Source organism: Somniosus microcephalus, chromosome 8 (genome assembly GCF_052327205.1).
Source record: "Somniosus microcephalus isolate GS21.2 chromosome 8, FLI_Smic_1.0, whole genome shotgun sequence".
NCBI lineage: Eukaryota > Metazoa > Chordata > Chondrichthyes > Squaliformes > Somniosidae > Somniosus > Somniosus microcephalus.
Genome location: NC_140994.1, coordinates 198,792,656 through 198,803,850, shown reverse-complemented (window position 1 = coordinate 198,803,850; position 11,195 = coordinate 198,792,656). Strand labels below are relative to the sequence as shown.

The following is an 11,195-nucleotide window of genomic DNA, read 5'->3' as shown; positions in this document are numbered from 1 at the left end:
TGTTGTTGAATGGGAAATTCTGAACATTGTTTTCATATTAAATCTCTTTTAAAACAAGCCTGTTCATTCAAATGAAATCAAGTATGAATTCAGATGAAGCTCAGAAATAGGAAACTATTCATCCAATATTAATTCATACCCTACAAAATGCCAATATGTAAGCATCAGTGGCACAAAAGCAAAACTGTGTCACTTGTTCACAACTTTGCATTTTGTGATAGGTAAGACTAAAAGTGGAATAAGTTTACTTTGATTTCAAGCTGAATTAGGGAGTTGCTAAGACGATTTTTTCTTTAAGGTAATCATAACCATCTGTTGGTTGGTGTAAAAGTCTGAAGGATAGTTTCACTAAAACACATTCCAAAAAAAATCAGTTTACAAATTCACTTTGCATTCACGTGTGACAAAGCACTAATGTGTTGTCAAAGCTCCCAGTTCCTGATTCATCTTTTATTTTAAAAATCCCTGCTCAGCTTTAAACGTCTTCTTGCGTCGTCTCAAAAGCTAAAAAAGTACGGACATATTACAGTCACATAGTGTTATTTTGCTAAATAATAAATACATTCCATTCCATATTTAGTTATTAATTTATACTGAAAAAATCCACCCAGAACATTCCTGCTGAGTAGAAATATGTATATCTATCGAGAGAGGACTTGATTTTTTGAAAAATGAAACTAAGCTTTTGTCACGTTTTTCTTTCATTTTGTAAGTCCTCCATTAGTGACGCTGGTCGCTACATTTCTCTCGGAGCTGGGCGATTGAAAGTCTGGGCCATTGTGAGGACAGCAACCAGCACAGCGTTCGAATAGCACTTAAGAAATTAAAGCGGCATTGATTATTTTTCAAAAAGTGTTCTGGAACCTATTATTGTTTGCTTCCCAATAATATCAACAAGACGATGCAAATGAAAATGTTTGGACAAATATTATTGTATTGTGTGTGCTTGACATTACATCGAAAATAATGTGCGGGTCTTCTGTCTCCCCGGGAATAAAGAATGACTGAAGTGTACTCGTTCGTTATAGTATATTATTCACGGCTGATTGTCATTCCGCGAATGTGTTAGATGTTGAGGTTGGTCTGAGCTATCACTATGCAAAGGCACCTTTCTTCCCAACCCTGGGACAGGACAATGCCCCATTCACTTGTAGACTACGGTAAGAATCGTCAATACTGTATTTCACTTGCGCCCCGAATCCTGAGAAATGGCTCCTCCAAACCAACGCTTTGCATCAGTTTTCTGCTGGCGCTGCTAGCCAGTCCCAGGAACACTGCAATGCCATTTGCTGCACGGTTGGTTTCCGGAAAGGCGGTCCTTGTTGTGTCAGATATTTATGCTAATCACGCGGAGCTCTGCGCTTTTTAATCCACGCCCAGGCAGTGCAGATCCAGGATAGTATCTGAATCTTTCGTAGAGCGGGACAAAGATAACGGTAAGCAATACTCTCACGCTCTCTTTTGACCACATTCCTGTAATTAACATTTGGATATTATAGTATTCAAACATTTCTTGAATTCGCATGTATTTGGATTTAAGAGCCGTTGATGTTCGCAATTTTAGCAGCTTTGCTCAGGAACCAAATCCTTTATTAAAATTAGTAATCAATAAACGGATAAAGGTATTTATTTATTTAGATAAAGCCGTGTATAAATCTTCGGGGCAAATTATTGAAGGGTTTAAAATTAAATGGGATTGTAAATTTCGGAAATTTGAGGTCCTTGCAACAAAACTGTTTAATTTCAAATTCTGAGTCTTGGAATATTTTCTTTTGTTAAACTGTTTTATTTCAAATTCCGAGTTATGTGAAATTCAACCATCCAATTTCCTTAAATTTTATTTTGAAAACGCTAACACCAAAAATCTGAGCCCGAATGAATACCCTTCAGTAGGGCGGCTCCCTTTGATAACAATGCTAAACAGAGGAATGTGGGATTAGTGGGATCTTAATACAATCTTTAGGAGGAAAAAATCTGCAGAACCAAATGGTAGGACGATAGCAAAACAATGTTAAAGTGTATGTTTTCCTGTAAGGCTGATAACCGCTTGTAGTTTTCGAGACATTTTTATGCTGTGCATCGTTTAGCATTAATATGACGGTCGTTTTTATTTGCGAAACTTCTGGTTAAACCAGTTTCCACACAAAAAGACCATATTAGAAATGTAATTCAAGGATTTAAATTTATAAATGCTACTTACTGCTTTCCAGTCAGTGTGTGCTTTGTGTTCACAATAAGTGACTTTATGTGCCGCATTGCACTGTACAAGTCTTTGATTGGGATTTTATTTTGCAGCAGACGCCATGTCAGACAAACCAAATCTTTGCGAAATCATACAATTTGATAAGAAAAAACTGAAGAAGATAGAAACCAAAGAGAAAAACCCTTTGCCAACAAAAGAAAGTAAGTAAGCCTAAGCTGGAGACAGTCTTCAGACTACTGACCACACCTGTACCATACTATTGTGAAGGATCATTATAAATTGCTATCAGTTTGGCATTAAATAGTGCAAAATGTACAGAATTCTTGTTTAGTGTTGCAGAGTATTTTAATGTCCGGTATAATGGCAAATTATGGGTTGTGTCCAAATGCATATGTATAATTTTATTTTACTCGGAAGGTTAATGTTAAGAGAAAACCTAGCTTAGGCAGTTGAAATGATAATGCATAGGTTTCACTAAAAGGTTGGCTTTTTGTTTCAGCAATTGAAGAGGAAAAGAGACAAGAATCAGCTTCATGAATGTGAAATGGAGGAGATGCAACTTTTAATTTTTTTTAAGTTGACTGGTTTTCGTTTCAAAATCCTTACTGCTAACTGACTTGAGGATGGGACTCTGTTGTAGCATCCACTCCACTCCCAAGATGGGGACTACTCCCTGTATTGCACCAAGGGACCAACTTATCAGTATAATGGTGTTTGGACCATACAGTGATAGGAAACAATGTATCTGCGCACTAAATATGTGAAGTCAGTTTATTTTATTTGTGTATTTAAAATCCATCTTTCCATGGACACTTCTATGCTTAACATGTTACAAAACAAATAAAAACCAATGAAATAACTGAATGTGTGGAATAGTTTAGATTTTTTTCTTGCCCTTCCTCACCCCAAAAAATCTTTACAGGAAACTGGCAAAGTCCATTTGGTTTTCTTTTCATTCAAGTTTCCCAATTGAAGTGATGTATCTGAATAATGTTCGCCCATCTTTGAAACACTACTTGAAAAAACATTGTAGGTGCTTACATTGCATATATTTTGAGCATCTTGTACTAAATGTTGTTGAGATATAGCAACAGTGAAATGGCTGGGAAAAAGTCATTTTTGACTGTTTAACAGCATATTTGCAAATAATTAATTTTCATATTTACACATAATACCTATAATGATGCATGGTGGTTCTCCATCAGTAATGATCCTCCTTTAAATGTATGGAAAAGTTCTAGGCTCCTGAAGGACCTGTCACTGATTTAAACAGTCACTGTGCACCCATAATTCAGAAATAAACCTGCTTTTTGGGGTTCTCTGTCCAATACAGAACATAAATGATGCTGTGGTTTAATTCAGTAAGTATTGTCATACGTGTCACCACTGAATTGTTCTAATCAAAATGATAGTTCTGGCCTGCCAACAGCCTTTAAAAGGCTATTTCAACAGAAAGTGTGACTGTTTTACATTCTGTGGATTTTGTTTCCAATTCATAAAAGAACATGTTAAATTTAATTCTTCCAGAAGACACCTTTTTTAAAAACATGATACTTTCTATAGAATTATAAAAAAAAATTAATTAACCATTTTGTAAGCTTGAAAGATTACAATAAATGGAAGTTGCATCAGTTAGAAGCCTACATTTTTATATTTTGTTCTAGTTATAATTCATTTTTGTCCCCAACTCTGTGATGCTACCCATTATCCCCAAGCTGAGGACAGGCAATCTGTTCCCAGCCATCTGCAAGACAACTCTTGACTAATGATTTTTTCCTGCTCCCTCCCAGAGGAAAAATCTCAAACTATATAGCAAAGATTAAGTATTATAGGTACAAGTTTGTGTCCTGTTTTCATATTGCAATGTTACAGCTCCAAGTTGTTATGGTGTTTAATGTAGTTATCCTCTCTTTTAATAAAACTGTAACAAACAATGCTTGGGTTCTTGATGGCCTGTAAATAAATGCACATTGTATGGTTCTGGGTGGCCGCAGAGGTGCTACAAATGGTCTCAACATTCCAGGCTAGAGAGGAGATAGAAATCACCTGCTGGAAATATACATATATGGACATAAGCTAAAAGCAAATTTGGGCTTGACTGGGATGATCCATCCTCCCTCCTCACAGACAAATGTCTAGGCTCAGACATAAATATTGGTTGGAAGACTGCTGCTGCTGCAACTTGTGAAAGTTATGCTGACTTGCATCATCACTTTCAGGAGAAAGGATTAAGGAACATTTGTGGAGAAAGGGACAAGCTCGATAATAATTCATTAAATACATAACACCCTATTCAGAATGCTTAATTTTATTACAATTCTCACTTAAGAATTTAAGATTTATTCCATTAAATTCTTTTGTTAATTTTCCATAATATATCCTTCAAATTCATGATTTAATTTGTGTTCCCTTTTCATCACTAATGCTATTACACAAAAATAATAGAAGACATGTCACTTACTGAAACCTAAGAAACTATCTTGTTTCATATTTTATTATGCTCTTTGGTTTTGTTACAATAAAATGCTGATATTTTTAATTAGTGAAATGGCAATGGTTATGTAACAGAACAGGTAATATATAGTGGAGTTTCTACCATATAAGGTCAAATTCTGTTTTAAAGATGTATTTTCATCATGACTTTCCATATTCAAACCATGCAAGGTTTTCAAAAATAAGAAGCACATGTCTGCTGCAGTTTCTAGAATGATGATACTGAAGAGTTTCAACTACACAATGATTTTAAGAATCAATGAAAGCTAAATGAATCTCACAGCTTTGACAATCATAAAAAAAAATCCCAATTTGATTTTCAAATCCACTGCTGTGTTTGTACACAATGTCTGTTGAAAGTAAAATGTTTCCAAATATCTGCAACAGTGCTTAAATGCTATGCATAGTTTTACTGATATAAAAAAATGTCAAAGTGCAGAGCCTCCAACCTAAGCTAAGAGGTGTGTAACAAGATGTCTCAAGGTCTCCACAGGGAACAATAGCACCTCTATGGCAAAAAAGTGGGTTGGGAGGAATGGAAGATCTATAAGCATATGCAGTGTTTTTCATATCGGGTATCACATTTATTATGTGTATAGAAAATGTCCCGATTTAGACAATGTGAGTCAGCTAACAGATGGGCAATTGATTTTAGAACATTCTGAGCTTGGAACAGCTGGCACCACAATGGAACAGACGAGGCAATTCTTAAGTCTTTGTTGAAGGGTACAGACAAATTTGTGAAGAAATCAGACTGACATAATGCCAACTTAGAACCACTCTGCTGCTGGACATTACAAATTACATTATTGATATTTTCCCTCTTGTATGCAATTAAAGAAACATCTATTAAATGTAAACCCAAATTTTTAAAAACATCCTATTGCGTGTCTTGTATAATTTTAGACAGTTTTCAGTTATACCCAGAGTCTATTTGGATATTGCACAATGGTCTGTTTCCGTGCTGTGCACTATGTGCTTGCAGTTACATTGTGTCTGGAAAAAGCAGTCAGCTGATGGCATCGATGGCTGCACCAGACAGGCCGCACGTTTAGCTGCTGCAGGCATAATCAGCAGTGCTGAATTCGTTCCCAGGTGGAAGATAATGAACAACAACAGAAGGTGTAAGTTGGAATCAAGAACACTATGTTATTTTAAGGGATGACTTACTAGATATTTGTGTTCATTAATATCTACAGTTCCTTTCTGAATAAAGCTCTTAATTCTGTGTTGTACATCTATCAGATTAAGCTTTAGGATTTCACTAAACTACACTTCTGCTTGTTAATTGTTACAATAGGTACTTAATTATTTTTCTGATTTTAGATTTTGTATTTTTATGCATAATCTGACGGTAAAAGGTAGATATACATTTGCAAACAGCTCTTAGTGACAAAGACGCCCATGAGTTCCTTGCACGTTGTTTAAGGTGGGGCTTTAGGGGCAGGGCAGTGGGGTTTAAGGAGATTGTTGGTAGTAGAGAAAATAAGCTGGGCATTATCAGATTTTAGTAATTATCATTTTTGGCAAAGGAGAACAAAATTTGAATTTTGCTCCCTCAAGTCCAAGGGGCACAGACTTCAATGTAACTGGTGCACAACTGGTTTAGTCATTCATCGCTTGACCACAGCAAGCACTATTGGGCCCTGCTCACCTCTGCTAAAACTGATAATTACTCCAGAATCATCCTGGAATGCAAAGATAACCCTCGGCTTAACATAAGAACATAAGAAATAAGAACAGGAGTAGGCCATTTGGCCCTTTGAGCCTGCTCCACCATTCAATAAGATCATGGCTGATCATCTACCTCATCTCCACTTTCCTGCACTATCCCCATATCCCTTGATTCCCTTAATATTCAAAAATCTATCGATCTCTGTCTTGAATATACTCAACGACTGAGCCTCCACAGCCCTCTGGGGTAGAGAATTCCAAAGATTCATCACCCTCTGAGTGAAGAAATTTCTCCTCATCGCAGTCCTAAATGGCTGACCCCTTATTCTGAGACTGTGACCCCTGGTTCTAGACTCCCCAGCCAGGGGAGACATCCTCCCTGCATCTACACTTCAAGCCCTGTAAGAATTTAGTATGTTTCAATGAGATCAACTCCCATTCTTCTAAACTCTAGAGAATATAGGCCTAGTCTACTCAATCTGTCCTCATAGGACAATCCCCCCATCCCAGGAACCAGTCTGGTGAACCTTCGTTGCACTCCCTCTATGGCAAGTATATCCTTCCTTAGGTAAGGAGACCAAAACTGTACCCAATACTCCAGGTGTGGTCTCACCAGGGCCCTATATAATTGCAGTAAGACGTCTTTACTCTTATACTCAAATCCTCTTGTAATAAAGGCCAACATACCATTTGCTTTCCTAATTGCTTGCTGTACCTGCATGTTAACTTTCAGTGATTCATGTACAAGGACACCCAGGTCCCTCTGAACACCAACATTCCCCAATCTCTCACCATTTAAAAAATACCCTGCTTTTCTGTTTTTCCTACCAAAGTGGATAACTTCACATTTCTCCACATTATATTCTTTTCTCTACTACCAACAATCTTCTTAAACCCCTCTGCCCTGCCCCTACACCCTTACTTTAAATGCGCGAGGAGCTCATGGACTTCTTTGTCACTAAGATTGAAACCATCTGTTCAGCTGCCTCTGCCAGACCCTCCCATTCTTCTCGCGCACGAAGCCAAACTTACCCAAGGTTCCCCTCTGCCCAAGCCCTGAACCCGCATCTTTCTCTAGATTCTCTCCGATCTCCCCTCACCCTCTCCGAGCTTACCTTGTATATGAGACCCACCTCCTATTCTCTCAACCCCATGCCATCTGACATTGTAAACCAAGTCCCGCTCCCCCATCACCTGTGCTTGCTGACCTACATTGACGCCCCGTCCCCCAACACCTCAAATTTAAAATTCTCATTCTCATGTTCAAATCACTTTGATGTCTCACCCCTCCCCATCTCTGTTATTTCCTCCAGCTGTACAACCCTCCGAGAACTCTGCATTCTTCCAACTCTGGCCTCTTGTGAATCTACCACTGGCTTCGCCACGCGATTGGCGGCTATGCTTTCAACTATCTGCAGACTCTGGGCTCAAACTTTTGCGCTGCTTTGGAGAGGCAGACATCTGCCTTGCAGACAGATGTCCACTTTGAAGAGACTAGTGGAGCAAATGGATACGCACTTTCAAGGAATCAGTCATCTTCTGCAGTCTACTCTACTGCAGATCAGTGGAAGTGATGAGACCCAGTTCCACGGGAGTGGCAGTAGCGCGATGGCAGCCGTATGTATTGCTCTCTCTCAGGATGTCAGCATGTCTACTCTTGCACCACCACCTCAACCAATACCCACCATGATGCCAGGAAGGCAGCTAGGCCAGATTGCCCTGACAGCAGCCGACATGCAACACTTTACAGCCAGCCCCTCACAGGCTCAAGCACCCAGACATCACTGTCCACAAAGATCTCGAGGGTTCCCACATAAGCAACAGCAGCCTTCCACCAGCTTTGCTGAGACCGTTAGGGGAGAACTTCATTGGAATTGTATAGTTAGGAAACCTTCTTATAAGAAAAGCTGACACTCCAGTGCAGTACTGAGGGAGTGCTGCACTGTCGGAGGTGCTGTCTTTTGGATGAGTCATTAAACCCTGCCCACCCAGGTGGATGTAAAAGTTCCCATGGCACTGTTTCAAAGAAGGGCAGTGGAGTAATTCCCGTGTCCTGGCCAATATTTATCTCTCAATCAACATCACTAAACACAGATTATCTGGTCATTATCTCATTTGTGGGACCTTGCTGTCCGCACATTGGCTGCTGCGTTTCCTACATTACATTACATTACAAACCGAGATTACTGTCTGGACTCTCAGGTGGACATAAAAGATCCCATGGCACTATTATAAGAAGAGCAGGGGAGTTCTCCCAGTGTGCTGGCCAATATTTATCCTTCAATATAAACCTAAAACAGGTGATCTGGTCATTTCTTCACTACTGTTTATGAAAGGTTGCTGTGCACAAATGGGCTACCATATTTTCTACATTTTTAAAAATTCATTCTCGGGATATGAGCATCGCTAGCAAGGCCAGCATTTATTGCCCATCCCTAGATGCCCTTGAGAACATGGTGATGAGCCACCTTCTTGAACTGCTGCAGTCCGTGTGGATTATAGTTTATCGTAACGGTTTTGATACAACTGGGTGGCTTGCAGTTAAGCGTTAAACACATTGCTGTGGGTCTGGAGTCACATATAGGCCAGACGGGTAAGGGTGGCAGATTCCCTTTCCAGTTGGGTATTTATGACAATTCAGTAGCTTAATGGTCACCATGACTGATTTTTATTCCAGATTTATTTAATTAAAGTACCTTGTTAATTTCATGGAGGCGCGCTGGCCGGTCCAATGAGTGGGATCGGGTCGGCTGGCCGCCTCTGATGATGTCATAATAGCAGCTCCTTTTAAAGCTGCCTTCCAGCCTGAGCCTTTCCATTGTGGTTTCCTGCACTTCTTTTCAAAGCTATGACTTCTTCCAGAGGCAAGGCAGCTCCTCAGTTTAATGATGAGTCCCTCCAAGTTCTTGTCGATTCTGTCAAAGGGCGCAGGGAGATTCTCTTCCCTCCTGGTGGCCAGAGGAAGCCTCCTCGGCAGACCAAGGCAACCTGGCTGCGCATTGCTCAGGAGGTGAGCACAAGGTGCATTTATGCACGCTCATGGATCCAGAGCCGCAAAAGGTTTAATGATCTTGTGAGAACATCAAAAGTGAGTATCCCATCTCACTTGCCTTCACTCTGCTTCCCTTCTCTTCTCATCGTCTGCACTCTGCTTTGGAAGCCTCCTCCTTCACATCCCACCTTACTCTGACTTCCCTTGCACCCTTTCCTATCCATCTCTGTCTTTTTTTTAATTCATTGATGGGATGTGGGCGTCGCTGGCTGGCTAGGCCTGCATTTAGTGCCCATCCCTAATTGCCCTTGAGAAGATGGTGGTGAGCCACCTTCTTGAACCGCTGCAGTCCATATGGTGTAGGTACACCCACAGTGCTGTTAGGAAGGGAGTTCCAGGATTTTGGCCCAGCGACAGTGAAGGAACGGCGATACAGGTCCAAGTCAGGATGGTGTGTGGCTTGGAGGGGAACTTGTAGGTGGTGATGTTCCCATGCATCTGCTGCCCTTGTCCTTCTACAGGCTGCAGGTTTGAAAGGTGCTGTTGAAGGAGCTTTGGCGAGTTGCTGCAGTGCATCTTGTAGATGGTACACACTGCAGCCACAGTGAGCCGGTGGTGGAGGGAGTGAATGTTGAAGGTGGTGGATGGAGTGCCAATCAAACGGGCTGCTTTATCCTGAATGCACTGAATCACTTCAGCATCCTGCCTGTGCACCCTTTAAACTCGCTCTCACTGTCATGCAGTGACAACAACTAACAACGCACAGGGAGCTACCTTCCTCTTGGCACCTTACCCCATCTTTGTCTCACTCAAATCTTCTATGGTAGGGATTAATCACACTCACTCCATCACTGTGGCTGAAACACTGCTTGTGTCCCTCCTTGCAGGAAAAGATAGCCCACAATAAGAGGGAGAGAGCAATGATTGGAGGAGGAACAGCTTCCCTTGCAACATTGACCAGTGCTGAGGAGGCAGCAAACGAGATTGTTGGAGGTGGCGAGGACCTGGAAGTGGGCGATGGAGAGACGGGCACACGAGGAAGCTGGTGACATAATAGATCTTCATCCCTCTCAGAAAGCAATGCAATATGATGTTCATAATCGCTTTGTATCATCTGCTCAAAAAGATGTGTCTGCTACATCAATATCAGATGTCTAATTCAAGCCTTTACTCTTCCACAGGACCATCGAGTGCCCTCCTCCCCACAATCCAGGATGAAGACCTGGACATCTCCTCAGAGGAACCTGAAGTCTCTGAGGGACCAGCGTCACCAGGACTCAGCGCACCCAGCACCAGTGCAGCAACGCACACCTCGGTGGAGTCCTCGCGAGTTAGAGTAGTGTAGCCACCTGGTCTATCACAGCACACAAGTGAGCATCAGCAGATGGTGGAGACAGCGACAGCAGTGGAGAGTCCTCCTCGGAGGTCGCAGGACTCTCCTAGCTCTGCTGAGTTGCATGCAGACACTGTGCCTCTGGGGCCATCCAGAAAAAGAGCGGTTTGTGAAATACAGGAACAAGTGCAGGTGGCTCTAGAAGGGTTGCCTCCAGGGTTAGTGCGAGTGTGGAGAGAATGGAGGAGTCCACCTCTAACATCAGCACTGCCGTGGTGGAGGCAATGGCGCATGAACGCACCACCATGGATAGGATGGCAACCTCCATGGAAAGGATGGCTATGGCCATGGAGGAAATAAGTCGCCAGAGTCAGGAAAACATGGCGACTGTTCAGAATGGACTGACATCTCTGGAGGAGCGATGGGCAGCTATTGAGCAGAGAGACCAGAGCTTCATGGATGTCCTTTTGAGGAGGACTGCCAGTGCACATATGGGTCCT

The 11,195-nt window shown here is 41.4% G+C and overlaps 1 protein-coding gene across 1 annotated transcript; it reads left to right on the top strand.

Annotated features, from left to right (window-relative positions):
• The first annotated feature begins 1,326 nt into the window (after positions 1 to 1,326).
• LOC147114036 (thymosin beta-11-like) lies at positions 1,327 to 3,062 on the top strand. Its single transcript, XM_085995571.1, has 3 exons — positions 1,327 to 1,436; positions 2,296 to 2,403; positions 2,703 to 3,062. Exons 2-3 carry the CDS (start codon positions 2,304 to 2,306, stop codon positions 2,738 to 2,740), a joined length of 138 nt encoding a protein of 45 aa, XP_085851697.1. The 5' UTR covers positions 1,327 to 1,436; positions 2,296 to 2,303; the 3' UTR covers positions 2,741 to 3,062.
• The last annotated feature ends 8,133 nt before the right edge of the window (positions 3,063 to 11,195 follow it).

What these genes read in the sequence shown, in the direction of transcription:
- LOC147114036 (XM_085995571.1), top strand. Translation starts at nt 2,304, where the DNA reads ATGTCAGACAAACCAAATCTTTGCGAAATCATACAATTTGATAAGAAA. An exon ending in CCCTTTGCCAACAAAAGAAA is followed by an intron (nt 2,404 to 2,702) that starts GTAAGTAAGCCT and finishes TTTTTGTTTCAG; the next exon opens with CAATTGAAGAGGAAAAGAGA.